We start from the raw sequence: 21,327 nt of genomic DNA, 5'->3' as shown, positions 1-21,327 counted from the left end.
GAACGCCTGCCTTGGAGGGAAGACGAAGTCGTCGATGCCGGAGACGAAACCCATCGCACTAGTCGGCGAAGAACTAGACGCTACCCCTATCTGGCGCGCCAACTGTCGAAACAAGATTTCGGCAATATTAAAAGGGGTGGCTATCAAGCTGGAAAAGTGGATGGGTTGAGAGACAAGGAATTTTATACAGGTTCAGGCCTTCTTAATAAGAAGTAATACCCTACTCCTGTCTAGGGATTGATCCATCGAGTGTATTATTGATCGTATGATCTGGGAGAAAAATCGTGCCCCAAGAGGCACCCGGACCCCTCCTTATATAGGGGAAGTGGTCCGTATTACAAAGTACAGCCCATATCCCTAACGGAATAGGTAGTTACAGATAAGATACAATCGTAACCGACTAGGACCCCGGGTATTTCCTTGACATACAAGTTTGGAATTTAACCCAAGTCCCTTTAAAGATATTCTATCTATACATGGCACCCCATACCCAGTCGGATATACATGTCGTGTGGATATGGGGTATTCATAATCTCCACACAGATATGTTTCCAAAATTCATGTAGAGATCAAGGCCAGATCTTATCAGCGGAGAATTGGTTTTGCTAAAAATATGCCAGCACAGCTTAAGAGTAAGTTTTACAAAACAACAGTTTCTTTGACCAAATTATCACAAAACTAAATATTTAAGGTGATGTGTCACAAAACAGATTTAACGATAAATTTATCACAAAGTTACAAGTTGGAGGCTAAGTATCGTAAAATAGATTTAATAATAAAATTATCACAAAACTACATATTTTGGGATTTAAGTCCTTAGCACCAATGTTATGGTTGACTTATAAACATCCAAATTTTGTAATTAAATTGACGATAGACCTGTAGTTTTATGATAACTTTATTACTAAATATGCAGTTTTGTAATACTTAACATTAAACCTATAGTTTTATGATAAGTTTGGTGTTAAATCTTTAGTTTTTTAATAAATTATATTAAATTTATAGTTTTACGATAATTTGACCAATATATCTGTAGTTTTGTTAAATCTACTCTACAAATTTTTATCATCCTCTCTTCCAAGTAACTACTACATATATTTTTCTATATACTAGAAAGATTACGTTTTATACCTATTAAATGGTCAACTAAAAAATATATAGAAGGGATAAAAACAAAATTCGAGAGTATATAAATAAAGTAATCAGAAAAACTCAATGACGTAAAAGCGATGGACTAAAATTTCAGAGGTACACAATAAATTTTCTTTATAATATATGTTTAAAATTTTCTATTATATATAATTACAGTATGAATGTAGGTTATTTAAAATATAAAAAATTGATTTTTTCAGTAAAAATTATTATACACTATAAATAGCTAGTCCGCGGAAAATCTCTGTCATCAAAGTTCAGAATTGAGAGTTCACATATCCTCAGTGGTCAGAGTTCAGAGTTGAGACGACAGCCGAGCCTTGCATATTGAGCAGACAAGCTCCCATGGCTTCGTACACTCCGGCCACTGATGTCGCCGCCGGCGACGAGGAGGAGGCGGCATGCTTGCAGGCGTTCGAGCTAATGTGCGCCTTCACCGTCCCCATGACACTCAAGGCGGCGATCGAGCTCGGCCTCCTCGACGCACTAGTTACCGCCGCCGACGACGACGACGGCCGCGCGCTGACCGCGGACGAGCTGGCCGCGCGGCTCCCGGACGCGCTGGACAAGGCCGAGGCGGCGTCCTCGGTGGACCGGATGCTGCGGCTCCTCGCGTCGTGCAACGTCGTCAAGTGCTCGACGGAGGCCGGGCCTGCCGGCGAACCTCTCCGGCGGCGCTACTCGCCGGCGCCCGTCTGCAGGTGGTTCACCGCCGGCGGCAACAGTCACCATGGATCTCTGGCCCCCTCGGTCTTGTTCGGCATCGACGAGGACTACCTGAGCACCTGGTAAGAACTAAGAACTCGATCGAACACCTCACAAATTTTATTTTCCATCGCAACTACATCTTCTTCTCCATATGCCGGCGATCGATGCGAACTTGCGAAGGCATCAGTTGGCGGCGGCGGTGGGCGGCGGCGGCGCGGTGGCGTTCGAGAGGGCGCACGGGGCGCCGATGTTCGAGTACATGGGGACGAACCGGCGGCTGAACACGCTGTTCAACCAGGCCATGGCGCAGCAGTCCATGATCGTGATTAACAAGCTGCTCGACCGCTTCCATGGGTTCGACGGCGTCGGCGTCCTCGTCGACGTCGGCGGTGGCACCGGCGGCACGCTGGAGATGATCATGTCCCGGCACAAGCACATCACCGGAGTCAACTTCGACCTGCCCCATGTCATCTCTCAGGCTCCATCCCTTCCGGGTACGTACTGCAATAATCTATTGCTAACGTTAGTCAAATGTTGACTAGACAATATACCTATAATATATTCGCTGTAGTCGGCACACTAACCTCATTGTTAAAAATATAGTTAATTACAATTATTTTTGAAAAATTAGGATATGTTTGACACAGCTCCAGCTCCACATAAATTAGGAGCGGAGCTAGATGGAGCACTCTCATAAATTATTTCTGAAACTGTTTGGCTGGGCTTCAACCCAGGAGAAGTGAAGCTTAAGCTGGAGTTTTGCCAAACAGACTCTACATGTTAGAATGTTGATAGATTGGATTAAAACTTTTTAGTAAGAAATGGTGGAAAGTTTGTTTGAAAAAGAAATGGTTGAAAAAATTGTTATTTTTTATTTTATTTAGAAAATCTTTAGATCAACAGTTTATTTCGGATTTTCAGTAATGTTAGTATATTCTAATGATTATTCTGCATTGTGAGCCCTTCACGTACCGGCACTACATATTAGAATGTTGATAGATTGGATGAAAATTGTTTACTAACAAATGCTGATGTGGAAATTTAGTTTTAAAAAGCAAAAGGTTGAAAAATGTGTGCCAGCCATAATGTGGGGGTCATAATTATAGACGGTGGAACAAGTCATTACATAATACTATAATTCGGACGTAATTATGTCTGGGATGATCACTATCATATCCGAGAGTCGTACAAATCAATTCAACTATGGCCAATAAAGCAAATCCTGCATCTCATGTTTAGTATTTTACCATGAATGTTACTTTCATTAAACGTTATTGGTTTTAGAGCACATAATACAGAACCGCACATATTAATTTTTCAAAGAACTCGTGTATCAAAGAGGAAAATTAAGTTTCTAGCAACAATATGGTCTATTTAAATACAGGTATCTTATCCTGCAAAAAAAATACATGTATATATAAATAGGAGAAGTCCAAGTACTCGCATTTACTTTACCTTAGAGTTTGCGTACTACCCTTAAATATTAAAAAATTTCATTAAGTAAAAATATTACGAGCTTTACAATTATTTACAAAATCAGTTTAAAGAACATAAGTATTCATCTGAGCAGGCACCTCATATGGTTTGGAAACTCTGAGACATGATGAAAGATTACATCTTTTTGCACGAGTAAATCAACTTCCTCAAAAGCATGTGGTTTAGTTATAAATTTATTAGCTATTGCTAAAATTTGAGATCGGTAAAGATCAAAAAGAGTAAACAAGGCTCTAATATAACTTGTATAATCGAATACCAAGAAACAAACCTATCCAGGGGTGAATGGAAGGAATAAAAACCAAAATATTTAACGGAATTAAAAGTTACTCTCAAAACCTGATGGAGCTGGTCTGACCGACGTGTATGCGTAGGTCTGACTACGTAGATATTGTTGGTCTGACCGATGGTATTGCTCCGGTCGCCCGCCATGCTACCACCGCAACATCCTCATGCTGTCGGTGTAACCACCTGGATGCCGCTGGTCTGATCGCCGTGTAGTCGTCGATGTGGCCTTCGAACCTGAGGAAAAACACAAATTAACTCTTGAAAGTAGATCTACTTTATTGCTTCTAATTGTGTTTACAAAGTCCAACAACGCTCTTCTCTCAACTTTTGACTAAACTCAAAATCTACGCTAAACCCAATTTTTTCTCTTAACTTTTCTCTCTCAAAAATCGATTTCGAGAAGCCTCAACCCCTTTCCTATTTTTACCCAGTGGTGGCAGCCCAAAACCACGAATTTTACTTGAATAAGTAGTTCTAATCCAATAGGAAATCTATCCATACAAGTAACAAACTTATCCTACTACAAATCAAACTCTAGCCTTCCTAAATTTGGACCACATCCAAATTTGACTCCGCTTTCCATACGCACACAGTCCCTCTTGTATGCCATATGTAATCTTCACCACCACGTGCATTATTCTTTAGCCTAAGCATCCCGCATGATCTCGTGATCGTCCAGACATCAACTTCTCCCAAGTCAACTCACGGTCCATCACCGGTAATACTCTTCCTTGGCATTAGAACACATCTAATCATAAATAAACAAGAAACCATATCCGAGCGCAAGTTTTTTTTCCTAACATGACTCAACATTAGGAACTGAGCTATACGTAAATAGAAACCATCTAGAAGTCATAAAACATGAAGTACTCATGAGTATCAAATAAACAATCTGAATCTGACTCCGAACAGGAGCAAGTCGATTAGACCATCGGGCCAACCAGTCTAACCACACACAACATACCGGTCTGGCCAGTCCCATAAAAAGACAAAACACCACTTAGCCAATGATCCAACAAATATGAAAAGCAATATAAATCACATGCCAATTTTCACCACAAAATACATATAAATAAAAAACATTGGTTTCAAAACATACATAGGGAAGGATTATGAATAAAAGCATTGAACAACATGTGGTTCAAATTAGTATCAAATGCTATAAAAAGGACCAATTTTTTTGCATTACATATGTGTTGACGTAAAATATGACGCAACACACAAAGGCTTGAGAGATTTGCTTTAAGTCCACTGCAGGTCCTAAATTTGGGGTTCAGGGCATGCCGGTTAGTTTGATCCTACAACTAACAAGGTTAGAGCAAACATCGGATGGAGATCTGATGCCAATAGATTGGCATGTGTACTGGCCAGCTAGCCGATACGTCTGATAGCTAAAGCTTAGGAGTATGATAACTCATCGGTTAGAACTCTGATGAACATGATATAAAATATATTGGTTCATTGGAATTAAACTTATTAGCAATGATCTAATAGATCAGAACTAACTGAGACAATATAAGATTGAAGATAACAAGAAAATCCTATTTAGTCGATAGATCTATACAACACGATGGATATATCGAATCAATCTAAAATAGTAATGTGGTTAAAGAGATACTGACTTAGTCAGAATATCAAACGTAACCAAGAAAGTTCTAACTAGGCTGATACGAGTCTAAACAACAATACAATTAAAGATAGAATCGATATGACCTAACCGAGGAAGTTCTAGACATATTGATACAAGCGAAGTTTCCGAGCTTACTTCCTTATTGGAGATCGAACTTAACCGATGCAGCCCTACTCGAGAACAAGGCCCCGAACTTGATTTCTCGCTAGAGATTGAACATAACTGAATCAACCCTACTCGAAAACAAGAACCCATCGAAAGGTTGGAGAAGCGTCAAAATTTTATTGTATTCTACGTATGATGATCATAAAGATTATATACCCTCGGGTTTGTACAAGTCCATATTGGACACGAGGTAAGATTTTGTAATAAGAAAAGAAAAATAACTAAAATAACTAATCCTGCCTATTTAAAAGATATACTAAAAATATAAAACTGCATTGCCATGCTCTTCACGAATGCTCTTTGAATTCAGCCTTATCCATGTAAGTTTTCATCTACCAATCGGTTTATTTCTTTAACTAAATCCGCCAAAGAACCGTAGCAATTTTTTTTGTGTTAACAATATGCCTCGTAACCTGAAAGTTTTGTTAAATTTACTCGATCTTTTCAGTAATCCACTGGGGTTCTATCTAGTTTAAAACATGACGTACTTAGGGAAGGATTAATATAAGATGATGGCTAAGAAATATTACCCAGATAAGATAGTTTTTCTATGATGGTCTATTGGTCTTTTCATGCAGGTGTGAAACATGTAGCTGGAAATATGTTTGAGAGCATACCTAATGGAGATGCAATTTTCTTAAAGGTATGAAGAACAACATACAATGATCACTTCTCCTTAAATTCAATATTTAATTTTGAGCTAAGATAGCATGCTGGTTATAATTTTATGTTTAGTTATGTCGGTTTATTATATTGCAGACCATAAACAAATGTTTCTTTCATATATGTGTAGTCGATCCTCCACCTGCAGAACGACGAGGACTGCATCAAGATCCTCAAGAACTGCCACCAAGCTCTTTCGGACAATGGCAAGCTGATTGCTGTAGAGATTGTCCTCCCGGCGATCCCAGAGCCGGTCCCAACGGCACAATATCCATTTCAGATGGACATGATCATGCTCAATAATTTCCGGGGAGGAAAGGAGAGGACGGAGCTGGAGTTCACCAAGCTAGCGATGGACTCTAGTTTCAGTGGTACCTTGCGGACAACCTACATCTTCGCCAATTATTGGGCGCTGGAGTTTAACAAGTAGATCTCAAAACGCATGCCGAGTTCATGTTTACTATGTATTACAATGTGTGTATGGCTAACAGTTCCAATACCATGAAAACGGTTATGGATCAATAAATGATGTACTTCTTTATGTATAATAGACCTAATATATATATATATATATATATATATATATATATATATATATATATATATATATAAAAGCTCTATTATACACCCCTCCCTTAGAATAACTATTCTACACCCCCTCCCATCCGTCCCCACCTCCCCTCCTTCCCGCGCCCCCTCCCTCTCTCCCATCGCTCCTCTCTCCCCCAGCGCTCCCTCGCTCCTCTCTCTCGCGCCCCCTCCCTCTCTCCCATTGCTCCTCTCTCCCCTAGCGCCCCTCTCCCATCGCTCCTCTCTCCCGCGCCCCCCTCCTTTTTTTTCTCTCTCCCTCCTTCTCTCTTTTTTAGAAAAATTAAAAATAAATTGGTGAATTCAAGACTTGAACCCATGATCTCATGGTTTATGCTAAGCACTTCTAACCAGATCACCATATGATGATTTGTGAGCAAATCAGTTATGTACCTATAACAATCATACCTTGCTACTATGATTCGGAAGTAACGTTATCCCAGAAGGGTAGTAACATCATATGTTACTATAAAAATGTATAGGTTGTTACTGTAAACTTTATAGGTTGTTACTGCTCTTTTGGCAGTAACAATATGACGAAATTTGTAGTAACAGAGAATATGCATAGTAACAGTGGCCATATAGTAGTAATGTTTTTTAGATCTAGAGTATTTTAAATCTCAATCTTTAGAGAGTACTAACGTACGCGTCATGTCTTATTTTTCTAACCCATTTGCATCATGGCGTTCGTAAAAAAAAAAATTCTTAACGAAACTAGAACCATCAAAACTATTTTTTTAACGTTGTTACTGCGAAAAGCAGAGGCGTTACTGCATATTGGCCATCGTGTTACTACGCTGTTCAGTGAGACGAGGACTAAAAAAGAGGTAAATCTCGATCTTTAGAAAGCAATATCTCTCACATCATATCTTGTATTTCCAATCCGTTTTCACCATGAAGTTCATAAAAAAACGCTTAACGAAACAAGATCCATCATGGCTACTTTTTGACGTTGTTACTGCGATAATGTTGTCTTGTTACTGCACGATGACCGTCCTGTTACTGCACGATTCCTACAAGACGAGAGCAGCAAAGTGGTGGGTAGGGGAGGGAGTGGTGGGCGGGTTTGACCGGCGGGAGGACGCTTTGACCGAGGTGGGAGGAGGGTTTTGGGCCCTAGGGAGGGTGGGGGAGGTGGGTTTGACCCATGAGAAGGGGGTGTAGAATAGTTATTCTAGTGGAGGGGTGTAAAATAGATTTTATATATATATATATATACACACACACAACACATACACACATACATACATACTTTACTTTAAAAAAAATATAGTGGTGGTGTTGAATCGGACCAAGGCAGACACGCGAAATATGGATCGTGGGATCACCAAATCCAACGTGTCAGATCGCGTCTCTTTTTCTCCACATCGAGCACCTCTTCCTCACTTCGCACACGGTTTCCCTCCCCCGGTTTTGCTAATTCGTACCGTGCGTTGGCTAATGAAGTCGCACATAATTTCCAACCAAACAGCAACATAATTTCCAAGCCAGCCGGCCAGGGAGCACACATGTGGTGCTGTCAGGCCTTACGGATCTGGCCAAAAATGGGAACGGAAAACTAAAACTCACAAATTAGTGTTGTATTTAGTACAGATCGTTTTATTTACGAGCACTATCCACTTTGCTCCCATTTTTAAAACTTTCAAACCAAATTTAAGACTATATTTTATTGAAAAAACTCTACCAAAAATTTGAAACATTCGACTCAACTCAAATTTGAAAACTTTCAAGTCCAACTTAAAACTTTTAATTTAAAATTTAAAAACTTTCAAGCCAAAATTTAAAAACATTCAAGTGAAAAATTGGAAACTTTCAAATTTGAAAATTTTCAACTCAAATTTAAAACTTTCGGCTCAAATTTTAAAAACTTTCAACTTAAATTATGAATACTTTCACGCATATTTGAATTTTTGAACTCAAAATTTTCAGCTTTGAAGTTATTCTTTAAAATTTTTGAATCGATTGTTTATTATTATTTTATTTATAAAAATATGCTTGACACCTTCATTAACGCTAAGTACATCATTAGACTAAAATAAAAAGAAAAATTATCAAGTACTTCCTTTGTTTCGTATTATAAGATTTTCTAACATTGTCCACATTCATATATATGTTAATGAATCTAGACATATATATATATGTCTAGATTCATTAACACATATATGAATGTGGACAATGCTAGAAAGACTTATAATATGAAACAGAGGAAGTAATTTTTTTATTTTTCTACTTAAATCTACAAATGGAACTTGTAGTTCAGGAAAGAGACAATGGAAACTCAGAAACGCAAGTGAGCAAAACGCAGAAAATTTTGGACATACGCGAAAAGTGAAGCTGAGGAATTGAAGTCGAGCCTCCTTCGGCATGCACGAGTTACTTGTCTGGCGCGTTAACATGAACTAGGAGCCCCCGGTTTCCCCTCTTTCTCACTCACTATTCCCCTCGCTTTGGTGCTACCCCCGCCTTCCATCGGCGCTCCATGCCACCGCAGCCCCATCGTGCCATCTACCACGCGTGCCCCGGATTTGCTCCGCTCTCTCGTCCGCCGTCACACCTGTTTGGCGGCCATCGCAAGACTCTAGGCGATGGCGGGAGGAGGCGAGCTTGGCAGCAGGTAGACGCGTTCCTCCACATGTCCGCTCCACTCTGTCCCCCTCGACCACCTCCACCGATGCCGTATGGCACATCGCCTCTCAGTTCTCTCCCCGATGGTTGTGAATTGATCATGGCCGGAGGCGACCAAGTCGGCGGCAAGGGGATCCCTCTATTTTACTAGTGCCACACCCGTCATTGTCCACGACCGCACCACGTCTCCGCTCTCGACGTCCACGCCTCCGTCCGTCTCAACCAATCGCTCCGTCGCAACGCCCTCCGCGGAGTAGGTTAATTAGTTGGGTTCTATCTATCAAGTAATTCGGAGGCGAAACTAGGTATTGGAGAAAGAGTATTGTTATACGTATGACCCAGTTGCATAACTCATATACAACTAGAGACATGCAACCATAGATCAATCAAAGAAGAACATGTTCATATGCACTGTAGCCATTTACAACCTTTTATCAAATTCAGTCGTATCTGAGTCGGACAGTTGGGTCATATACATAGCAATTTCCTTGGAGAAGAACCTAAGCGTGGGAAGGATAGCTTCAATATTTTCGTGGGCATGCTAAGTGAAAAGATTGCACGAATTTTTTTTTTTAAAAAAGATAAAACCACTTAATCCAATCCAATCCTCAGCCTAGACCAAACCGTCCTACCTTTGATGCATTTTTTTATAAATGCTAAACTATTTGTAATACTGTTCAATTTCTAGTGATACTTCATATTATTGAAGAAAAGTTTTTAATTTTCAGACCATTGAATGGTATAGTGTTAGCCATACACAATTACACATTGAAATACATACTCCTTCGTGAGCATTTGGCTGTACATATGGACAAGATATCTGAGCAAAATGATTGTCTACATACATAGCCAAAAGTTCAGTTAGTGATGAAGGGAGTAATACGAACTTGACATGATTTTCAAGAGCTACTTGCATAGTTCAATTGCCATAAAGTTGGCGAAAATGTAGGTTGTCCGGAAGGAACCACTGAAGCCAGAATCCATAGCTAGCTTCGCGTACTCCTGCTCTGTCCTTATCTTTCCTCCACGAAGATTGTTGAGCATCATAACGTCCATCCGGAGTGGGTTTTGTGCTTCGGGTACCGGTTTTGGGGTTTCAGGGAGAACAATATCAACAACAATCACCTTCCCATTGTCTGAGAGAGCATAGTGGCAGTTCTTGAGAATCTTGATGCACTCCTCATCGTTTCGTAGGAGCATCGACTGCACATTTATTCAAGCAACATTAGTTTATGGTTTGTAAAATATGATAAATTTACAAACAATTCCTTTCATGGCTATTTATTGACCTATTCTAGTTTAACCAAATGAAATAATTAACTTTCACATACTGAATCTCTAAAATGTGAAACTTAATTAGTTTATTTAATTAATGAAGAGTGGGCCAACAACTTCCTGTCGATCCGCTTGTGCTGCCCCAAGTTTTGAGTCGCTACATTTTCGTATGATAATGGAGCATTGGTTTGCAGATCTTGAGTCAGTACATATAGATGTTTATAAAGGTAAGACAATAGGAGTTATTCTAGCGAGAACTTTGTTTAAAATTTATGCAGTGGCATGCAGTTGTTATATGTAGTTCATCGTACCTTCAAGAAAATTGCATCTCCTTTAGGTACGCTCTCAAACATATTTCCAGCTACATGATTCACACCTGCATATGAAAAGTCGAACACGGAAAACTAATTTATATACATATGTAGCGGATTGTGATCATCTGACGTGAAGTCAGAGAGACGTGGTGACTGACATGTGGGCCCTACCGCTCGTGAGCCCACCTATCAGTGACCACGTCATTGGGCAGTTCACGTCAGAGGAACCGCTTCCATATGTAGCACACTACCGTAAACATGCATATAAATGCTGGTTAGTAATTGGTATCGGTGCCGGTTCTGAACCAGGCACCAAACTTTCGGCAATGACCCCATCATCAGTACCGATTTCTGAACATGTACAGATGGGCCTTGGCACTTGATACTAATATTTCGCACTTGCTGTAGTGCTTATAGTCATATTTCTCGTCTACACGATATCATATTTTGAACTAGCAAGATCCATAGCAGATTGCTGAAGAGTGAACAAATCTCAATAATAGTAGGTTTTGAGGCATATGTTACGCTAAAAACGTCTTTTTTTATACTTTTTTACAAGAACACCATGTTTCCAACTTGGAAAATGTAAGGAAAGCCCCTACAGTAAATTTTATAAATTAAATAGGCTATATCGATCTTCTTCAAAAACACCATAAGAGCTCTATATACGGCGCTACAATAAAAAAATATAAATAACTACATTGTATTAAAAAAGAAAAAAAGATTATGCACAGAAGGGAAAATAAAAAAAAGAACTTCAGGGACGATTGTATAAAATTCTCCATGTTTCTGATTATATATAAAGAGGACTTTTACGGTACATTCTACTGCTAGTATATACTACCAGTATATTTAATTTAACGGTGTAAATTCATCTTATCTTCCTTCCAAATATCCTGCAGTATAAATTGTTTAGGGTATATCTATCTTTTTATCTATTTGCGTAATTGCGTGGGGGGTAATTTTGTAAATTCACGTTTCCTCAGTTGGTCAGATCCGATCGATAGCCGCCACCCAGTTGAAGCCTTTTTTTTCTCGATGCTGCGCGCATGGGCGACCGTCGCCGCTAATTTCTTCTGCGAGCTGCCGACGACCACAATCGGCGCCGCTGTTCTTTCTTATGTTCAATGAATTAAGGACTTGGTATGTGTTAGGAATTCAGAGACTTAGAAACTGATCGAACCAAGAATGTATGAGATAATCCACTTCATTGCTGTGAACATATCAAATCTATTTACACTATTATGTGGTTTTATCCCTAACCAGTTTTTTTTCCTAGTGTTCTTATGCAAATCATGCCCATTGCAAACTGAATCTACTAGATTAAATCCGACCGTCGAAGGAATCGCTACGCCTCCATTCGGGTGGTCGCCACGCCCGATGGGAGCGCTACAACGCCCGGACGACAAGATCCAGGAAGGAACTCCCGATTGAATTAAATCGCAAGAAATAAATCTCAATTTCAAATTACTAAACAGCCCTTTTCAGAGTTTTAACAAATACCAAATCTACCCTTTCACATACTGCTAATATATACTAGCAGTAGAATATACTGCAAAAGTCCCCTTGGATGCATTTGGTTGGTGGGAATATAGTAAGGAGGGAATGAGAGTTTGGGAGGTGTGATTGTTAAATCTCTTGTTTGATTGATGGATGTGGGTGTTTTAGGAGGGATTAGGAAGGCAATTTTAAGACTAAACCTTACATTATTACTTTGTTAAGTATGAGGAAATAAATCAAAACCTTACATTGTTACTTAGAATTCAATTTTCACATGAACTCCCCATAATCGTCATTTCTACTCCCAAACAAAGGACGGAGTAAACATAATTCTCATTTCCAATACTACACCAATTCCTTCTCTAAACTCTTAATCCCTTTCCTCCAAATTGCTAAACGAGCTATATGCATTGTGCCTATACCACATGTTTTCTTTATTTTCCTTGATAATTTAATTTGCAAGATACGGAGTACTAGTTAAAACAAATTAATACATGATATTTTAGTGGAGTACACAGTCAGTTAATTAGCTTCTTGCCAGAGACACTTGCCTGTGAGGCTAGACCTCTTGTATTAGACGTGTCTTAACGCACACAGCCACATTATTAACAATAGCATTATCTATGTTATTTTGAAAATTGTTCATGAGAACCAATATGGTTTCATCAAAAGAACAATCCAAGATTGTCTGGCCTGGTCTTTTTATTATATCCACCAATGTCAGCAATCTAAAAGAGAAATTGTACTTCTTAAGCGTGATTTTGAGATAACTTTTGATACAATTGAACATTCTGCTTTGCTGGCCATTATAAGGAGCATGGGTTTTAATGATCAGTGGTTAGGTTGGATGAATCATTTTTTTTTATTTTGGGAGGCTCTTCTGTCATGCTTAATGGAGTGCTACGGAAGTCTTTCTGTTGTAAAAGGGGAGTGCGCCAAGGAGATGATCTCCTGCAGAGAGTGGTAAACAATGCATATTCGTTGGGGCTGCTTACTAAGCACATAAATGAGATGGATGGGAAAGGTTTTCCTATTATCCAATATGTTGATAATATGTTGATCCTTCTAAAATCCTCCCAATTTGTACTTTTCGGTTTCAAGGCTCTTCTGAACTCTTTTGCTCAATCCGCAGGCTTAAAGGTGAAATTATCATAAATCAAGCCTCTACCGTGTCAACTTGACTGATGAGAAGGTGGAATTGCTAGCTAGTTTGCTTGGTCGCACAGTTTGCACTATGTCTTTCACTTATCTGAGGTTACCCATGGATATCACAAGCTCAAAAGTGATAGATTTTGCTCCACTGGTGGATAGAGTTGAAAGGCGTTTGACAATAAGTTCTATTTTTCTACCTCAAGGAGGTAGATTAACTCTGATTAACTCGGTGCTTTCAACAATTCCTACGTAACATATGTGCTATCTAAAGTTGCCTATAACTGTGATCAAGGCTATTGGTACTGCAAGAAAGAATTTACTATGGAGGGGTAATAACGCTAATTCTACCAGAAAGTCACTTGATTCTTGGGAGCTAGTCTGTAGGCCAAAGGAGAAATGTAGGTTAGATATAATTAACGTGAGAATCCAAAACATTGCCTTGTTGATAGAGCACTTGGCCAAATTCTATAGGAGTGCAGACCTTTCATAGGTGTATCATATATGGAACTCTTATTATACTACAAAGCCACCCCATTTGGGAATGAACAAAAGCTCTTTCTGGTGGAAGGATGTTATATCCCTAGGTGATATCTTTAAAGGGATTGCACAGAGTACGGTGAGAACATGAACCTTAGTCTTTTTTTTGGGAGGATCTTTGGAATGAGAAACTTAGATGCAATAAATTTCCCATTCTCTATATTGTTGGCTCAGATAAGCTTGAGTTTGTCAAACAAATTTGTTCAAAGCCGTTGGAAGATGCTTTTCTTTTGCCACTGAATGCTGATACTTATGAGGAATTTCTAATTTTGCAGTCAGAGCTCGAACAAATTCACTTGCAAGCGGGATATGGTGATCATTGGAATTTCATCTGGAATGTTGATAAATTCTCGACTCAAAGACTTTACAAACTATTTTTTTTTCTTTCCTACAACCACCAAGGCCATTTGTTTGTATCTAGAAGACAAGATGCGTGATGAAAATAAAAGTATTTGCTTGGCTTTTATCGATGGACCGATTTAACACAAGAGATATGTTAGACCGCAGTCATTGTGCAAAAGAAGATGATGATAGTTTGGAGAGAAATGAAACTGCATCTTTTCTTTACCTGTCCATTCAGTTTGGAATGTTGGCAGCACTTGGGTATCAGTTGGAGCTCCAATCTCAACTTCTTCCAGATGATAGTTTTGGCAAATGTGTAGAATGAAGGACCCCCTTAAACAACTATTGTTTGTTTGGTTACAAACTTTGTAATATTCTTCAGATCTTTCTGTGTCCTCTTTGTATGATGTAAATATTTTTCTTTTATAAAAGCTATACTGTTGGGCAAAGCCTGACAATAATTTCCATCAAAAATAACATTATCTATGTGGGCCACATAGATATTAATTAACAAGCTGTGCTCATTTGAAATCTCAATTATAGTATTTTTATGATATCGAGTACACACTTGTATTATAGAAAGGAACCATGTATGTGTCACTCAATACATTTCATCTCACCAAATCACACAAATCTATCTAACCGTTAGATCTAAGTCGAATTGTTCAGATTTTACTTTGTTTCCTAGTTATCAACTTCTTCGTTCCATTCAATTCAAGTCCAAAGTAGCATTGCTCTGCCTCCAACCCCGTGCCCCACTACCCTCTGCCTCATCGGCTTTCCCTCTGGTGCTGGACTGCTGGTGAGATAGGCTAGACCACGCCACTTCCCCCCTCCCCTCAACCTTATTTCACCATGTGTCTTCATCTTCATTTCCTTAGCTCTGGTGACCCCACACTACTATCATCTTTCATCTCCATCGGTTCCTGCCACAATAACTATTACCACCTCTCATGGCCTCTTAGACAGTCCTATGACAAGCCTTTTGCCTACACCTGCCCACCATCCTCTTCTATACTAGCGGGAATGCGGTAACTTAGCCCCCAGGAGCATATATAAAAGTAGGGTAGCTAGGTCTACAGCCCTACATACTCATAACTCAGACGCAAATATCTATTTAAATTATAATTTATTTTTTAAAAAATAGAAGATAAAAGATAAACTTACGTAAATTATCTTAGTTTGTCCCTACTCTTGAGCAAATTCTGGCTCCACCAACACCATATTCTCACCGCTTTGCCACCGCCACTGGGGCGTACTGCACAGGGAACTCCTCCCATCTACCCTGCACCCATCCTACCATCGCCAACCAGAAGACCTAACCGCTCTAGAGCTCGTCTGAGTTTGTTAGAGTTCATTCCATGTTCGCCGGAACTGGAGAAGGAGGTCATGGAGCATGAGTCGTGAAGTGATTAGGAAAGTTAGAAATTTGAGTGATTTTGTCCCTGAAAAAGTGAAAACTGTCGAATAATATATATCGTTTTTGTTTTAGCAATAGATAGGTTATTGCCATACCCGGAAGAGATGGAGCCTGAGATATGACGTGGGGTAAGTCGAAGTTGACACCAGTAATGTGCTTATACCGGGAGATGATCATCTTCAGGGTGACGCCGGTGCCCCCGCCGACGTCGACGAGGACACTGATGCCATCAAACCCATGGAAGCGGTCTAGCAGCTTGTTCATCACCATCATGGACTGCTGCGACATGGCCTGGTTGAACAGCATATTGAACCGGTGGTTCGTCCCCATGTACTCAAACAATGGCATCCCGTGCGCCCTCTCGAACGCCGATGGCCCACCGCTGACGACCGCCGCCGCCATCTGATGCCTTCACATGAAAAAAACATGTAGTTAAATTCGGCATTATATGCGATGAATTTTTTTAAGTGGGAGTGTCAAAAGTTTTATGTATTTTTTAACCATTTAAATTTTAAATTTTATAAATAAACAACTTTGAACACGTCAGCTAATTGGCATCACTGCTAGAGAAAAGGTTTTTAACCCCTGTTCGTAATCCCCTGAGTCCCGGTTATGCAACCGGGAGTATGAATCCGTTGAAATAACCAAGATTAAAAATCTATTTTTGCAAACCGGGACTAAAAATAGAGCTAGGCTAGCTCCTGTTGGTAGTTGTTTTTTCTTTTTTTTTCATTGTTTCAACATTGAATATTGATTTCACTATATTCCTAAATCATCTCCAAATCGTGAAATCCCTAAATCGATCATCACAGAACAAAAGGATCATCTCCAAATCCTCAAATCACTAATTCTAAAAAAAAATACATCACAATTCTAAAAGAAATTACATCACAAGTTCTAAAAAAATCATCACAAATACATCACATATTCACACCACACACAATCAAATACATCACAGATTATACATCATAGATCCATGCAATGAATCACAAATCCTCAAATCGATTATCTCCAAATGCAATGAATCACAAATTCTTAAAAAAAAAACCAAAAACACCATCCGGCGATGCCGCAATCGCCTCCCGCTTCCCGTCTGGCAGAGGCGCCACCCGTCCCCCGCCGCCGCCTACCGCGCAGCCGCCTGCCGTGCCTCCCTCTGCCGTCCTACTCGCTCGCTCGCGCGCCCGATCTGCGTGCTCTTGAGGGGATAAGATCGAATAGAGAGAGGAAAGGAAGAGGATAAGAAAAGAGAGGAGGATAAGGGAAGAGGTAGTTGCTAGAGGATAAGTACGAGGGATTATATACTATGCGCCGATTTTTAGTGCCGGTTGGTGTTTCCAAACGGGAACAAAAAGAGTAGGGGGCGGACACTTTTTCGAACGGGGCTAAAAATGATCTTTAATTCTGGTTGGTATTATAAAATGGCTATGAGCTTTTCAACCGGAGCTAACGATGATTTTTAGTCCTGGTTTTTTAATAAACCAGGGCAATTATGGATTTTGACCGACCCGGTAATGATGGTTTCTTCGGTAGTGCATGGCATGAAAAAATTATCACGTCAGTTTAGATTTTGGAAGGGTTTGTTTTTTAAATTAAAAATTAATAAGGTTCAAAAGAAAGTAATAAAAATTCGCATACCAGGTGCTCAGATTGTCTTCGTCGACGTCGAGCATGAGCCTGGGTGCCAGAGACCCTTGGTGGTTGTCGCCGGCGGTGAACCACCTGCACACAGGCGCCGGCGAGTAGCGCCGGAGAGGATCACCGCCAGGCCCCGCCTCCGTCGAGCACCTGACGACGTTGAACGACGCCAGGAGCCGCAGCATCCGGTCCACCGAGGTCGCCGCCTCGGCATCGTCCACCGCCGGGAGCTGCGCAACCAGCTCGCCGGCGGTCAGCGCGCGGCCGTCGGCGGCGGCGGTAAGTGCGTCGATGAGTCCGAGCTGGATCGCCGCCTTCAGTGTCATGGAGACGGTGAAGCCCGAGATCAGCTCAAGCGCGTGCAACCATGCCGCCTCCTCGTCGTCGCCGCCGCCGGCGGTGACACCCGTGGCCGGAGTCCTGCTAATGCCCGAAGCCATGCGAGCTTGCCTTGTTTGGTCTACTTCTCTCTCACAATGATCAGTGTGTCTCAATTCTGAAACTAGTATATGGCGTGTTGGTGCACTACATGGCACTACTACATAATATATCATAGGTATCGGTTTGTAAGGATTTATAGGTAACCAATAGAAGATATTGACACCTATAAGAAAAATAGAACCGGTATTTTTAGATTCGTATAAGTCATTAAAAAGGAGAGCCAGCTCGAATTGAGCCGAACATACCAACCACGACACCGTCGTCGTCGTCCTGCTGTATCGGTCTTCATCCACCATCATCTCTGCCGATCCCACGGTCCCGCAGCCACCATGGGAGGGGGAGTGGATAGGGTTTGGAGGAGAGGGGCGGCCGAGATTTTTATGTGTGTGGCACTGGGCTTGGCTCGTGTACCCATTTTTTAAAAACCGGCACCTATAGTTTGTCATACGTGCCTTTTTTAAAAAAAAAGTGCTAATACTATATGTGTATGTTTTTATATAGAACCGGCACCTATCAAATAAGTATAAGATTTTTTTTAAGAAAAGGACACATATAGTAGAGGTGTCGGTTTTTATTTAAATTAGTGGTCCTATCAAGATGGAAAACAGTAATATGTGCTGGTTTTAAATAAACCGACACACATGTGACAACCCATGTGACAACCCATGTGACAGTACCTTACCACCTATGAGGTGCTTTAAAGTACTGGATATAATTTTTTTTATATAAAAACATAGTACAAACACAGGGATCTATAACAATGTGCATCTCATTTTATGAAACATATTTCGAGGTGCTAAGATCTGACAAAGCTTTGAGTTTTACAGTTTTACATTTTTCACGCATATACAGAAAACATATTTGCTCAGATAAAAAAAGATGGGTGACATGAGATTTTCAGGATGGCAGTACAAATCTTGAGCGCAGGGGTCGTTTTTTCACTTATTCTATTGTTTCTGTTAGCCGTAAAATTTCTCATGGTTATTATCAACTTATCTGCAACGTTATACTTTTTTCTGCATCTACCAAGCCACCAGACCAACAACATCAATCCCAAGCTCACAACAGTGAAATCAGTACACAACGTCAATCATATCACACAAGTGTCGTGTGGGTCCATTAAATAATTGATTCATTCAACAGAAACAAATTACTCTCTCCTCCGTCCCATAATATAAAAGATGTTCAGTTCAGTTTTTGTTTGCATTGTTTGACCACTAGTTTTATTCAAAAAAATTTGTGCAAATATAAAAAACGAAAAGTTATGCTTAAAGTACTTTGGATAATAAAGTAAGTCAAAAATAAATAAATAATAATTCCAAAAAAATTTTGAATAAGACGAGTGGTCAAACAGTGCATGCGCGCAAAAACTCAAAATCCCTTATATTATGGGACGGAGGGAGTAATAATCTGGTGCGCAATTACTAGCATGTGGAGTTGCGTGTTCACGAGACCATGATCTTCCTCTCTGATAAATGTATTAAATTTGTTTGTACTGATTAGCTTAAATCTGTATCAACAAAGAGAGAATTTAAAGGAATTGCAACTTTTTTTTATTGACCAAACAATCAAATAACTGCAATATTAGCAAGCAAAATTACCTAGCTACAACTTTACTATGTACATGTAGCCTTAGTGAAAATTTCACTAAAGGATCATTTATTAAAATAAGTTGGACTAAAGGTATGAGCTGTAAAATTGGTCACTTATTTCTCTATTGCTTTACACACCTTTCTCTTCCTAGAGTGTTCGCAATTATTTGCAACATATGAAGTTAATTGCAATAAAGAGAAAACATTTCCAAATTTTGTATACTTCTAGAAAGTGCACGCCATTTGAACAGATATATAATTTCAAGTATACAATGTTAATACTCTATACCATGTTAGATTAATGGGCTAGGCCCAATTAAATCCTAATAAATTCCATTGGCCCACATTAAGTGCTATGGGTAATAATACCACATTGGAAATCTAAGTGAAGATGTCTCAACTTAAATACGGAGCTAGTGGACAGTCTCTGTTGATTGGTTGAGATGGTGCGCGGACAGCCAGGCGAGGCGAGGCAAGGCAGGCATCTGCTGCTGTTCTCTCTCTCTCGTTTTGTTTAACGGATGGTAATAAATACGGAGAATTGATTTCGTATTAACGAGCCCGTCGGTTACGGAAGGTGTACGAGACGAGCAGGTGCCTCCAGAACTCCGTCCACTTGACAACCTGCATGGGTAGGCGGGCGATCAAGTTTTTGGGTAGCGCTTCAAGCGTGACTGCTCCTGTTCTTTGTTCTTCGACGTTAATGTTGCATCTTCCTCTACTTCTGTTTCACCATGGCTTCTACTGGAGAGAACGGAGGAGACAACATCAACGGAGGCAATACGAGTGCCTCAACATCTTCTGCACCATTATCTGGGTATAAGATTCTAACTTTATTTGATTTTCTTTTTGTTATTTACATGTTCACAATGTTATCCATAGGATTTCAATCCTATGTGAATGTCAACGATGTCTATGCTTATTTTACTTTAAGCATGCTCATGTTTATATTTAGCCTTATCACTAGATCGCTTCTCATTGTGTATGTCATGTTTATTGTCTTAATATTTTAGATTAAAATATGCCGAATTATGACCAAATTTCCAACATACTGCACACAGATGGGTACAATTATAAATAACATAGTAGTACTATTTACACAGTCATTTTGCATGTAGAAAAAATAGCAGCATAGGTTATGAAATGGGCAGGTAAGGGTAGAGCAGACAAATCATTTGTCTAGAGTTTTTTTTTCTTTTGTTATGGTTTGGAATACACAGTAAACATATTCAGCTCATCATTACATCAACTCTTCCCCCTTATTCACAAAAAAATGCACGCAATAGGCACTGCTATTATGCTTTGATAAGCAGAGTGTCAGTTGGCACCTTGCATATATGAATAGCTTATTGTCACAAATACAACACATCTGAACCATGCTACAGCATTCAGGTCAGGAAGACTTCAAATAAATTTCTTAAACATTATATGATATCACATGACTGAATTTACTGCTTCTCATTGGTGGTGGGAAAGCATATGGATAACAAAAGCAGGCTAAGTTGGTAATGATAGAAAATCAACAGGTGAAAGCTTGACCAGTTTGTTCAGAATTTTTCACCTTCCGCGGATTCTTCTCTGAGAGAATACAAACATAATAGTCAAGCCAAAAAGATCTTAAAAAGAATCATCATGACTGAGAATCGTAAGATATTAGCATGGATACCGAAGTAGTAGTAGTGGAAAACATTTTCAGAGCTACAACAATCAAAGAGAAGATTACCTTCTTAATCAAGAGGTTGACTGCTCTTTTTATTAGCTCAATGGCATGGCTTTGGTTCAAAATCACACTAAAATGAAATT

At 39.8% G+C, this 21,327-nt stretch overlaps 2 protein-coding genes across 7 annotated transcripts; one reads left to right on the top strand and one right to left on the bottom strand.

Annotated features, from left to right (window-relative positions):
* The first annotated feature begins 1,404 nt into the window (after positions 1–1,404).
* On the top strand, positions 1,405–6,758 carry LOC4335081 (probable inactive methyltransferase Os04g0175900). Its single transcript, XM_066309497.1, has 4 exons — positions 1,405–1,940; positions 2,041–2,354; positions 6,016–6,080; positions 6,231–6,758. The coding sequence occupies exons 1-4, from the start codon at positions 1,498–1,500 to the stop codon at positions 6,528–6,530; spliced, it is 1,122 nt and encodes a 373-aa protein (XP_066165594.1). The 5' UTR covers positions 1,405–1,497; the 3' UTR covers positions 6,531–6,758.
* Positions 6,759–9,994: 3,236 nt separating this feature from the next.
* Positions 9,995–18,323, bottom strand: LOC4335079 (probable inactive methyltransferase Os04g0175900). Of its 6 annotated transcripts, none has more exons than XM_026025027.2 (5): positions 18,178–18,323; positions 17,492–18,095; positions 15,949–16,262; positions 10,900–10,964; positions 9,995–10,516 (listed from the first exon to the last, which is right to left on the bottom strand). In XM_026025027.2, the coding sequence occupies exons 2-5, from the start codon at positions 18,043–18,045 to the stop codon at positions 10,220–10,222; spliced, it is 1,230 nt and encodes a 409-aa protein (XP_025880812.1). In that variant the 5' UTR covers positions 18,046–18,095; positions 18,178–18,323; the 3' UTR covers positions 9,995–10,219. The 6 variants fall into 6 exon arrangements, with proteins under 6 accessions (XP_025880812.1, XP_066165243.1, XP_066165245.1 ...); XM_066309146.1 differs by having other exon boundaries at positions 18,182–18,280; XM_066309148.1 differs by lacking the exon at positions 10,900–10,964.
* Between the last annotated feature and the right edge of the window lie 3,004 nt (positions 18,324–21,327).

The sequence above is a fragment of the Oryza sativa genome, chromosome 4, assembly GCF_034140825.1.
Source record: "Oryza sativa Japonica Group chromosome 4, ASM3414082v1".
NCBI classification, from domain to species: domain Eukaryota; kingdom Viridiplantae; phylum Streptophyta; class Magnoliopsida; order Poales; family Poaceae; genus Oryza; species Oryza sativa.
The sequence above is the reverse complement of the archived record's forward strand: the minus strand, read 5'-3'. Positions and strand labels throughout refer to the sequence as shown.

Bases quoted from the DNA above. Each gene is read 5' to 3' on its own strand.
- LOC4335081 (XM_066309497.1), top strand. From the start codon at position 1,498: ATGGCTTCGTACACTCCGGCCACTGATGTCGCCGCCGGCGACGAGGAG. The intron at 2,355-6,015 runs GTACGTACTGCA...CTTTTCATGCAG, and splicing joins TCAGGCTCCATCCCTTCCGG to GTGTGAAACATGTAGCTGGA. The intron at 6,081-6,230 runs GTATGAAGAACA...ATATATGTGTAG, and splicing joins GAGATGCAATTTTCTTAAAG to TCGATCCTCCACCTGCAGAA.
- LOC4335079 (XM_066309146.1), bottom strand. From the start codon at position 18,221: ATGAAGACCGATACAGCAGGACGACGACGACGGTGTCGTG. The intron at 10,965-15,948 runs GTATGGCAATAA...TTTCATATGCAG, and splicing joins TCAGGCTCCATCTCTTCCGG to GTGTGAATCATGTAGCTGGA. The intron at 10,517-10,899 runs GTACGATGAACT...ATAAATGTGCAG, and splicing joins GAGATGCAATTTTCTTGAAG to TCGATGCTCCTACGAAACGA.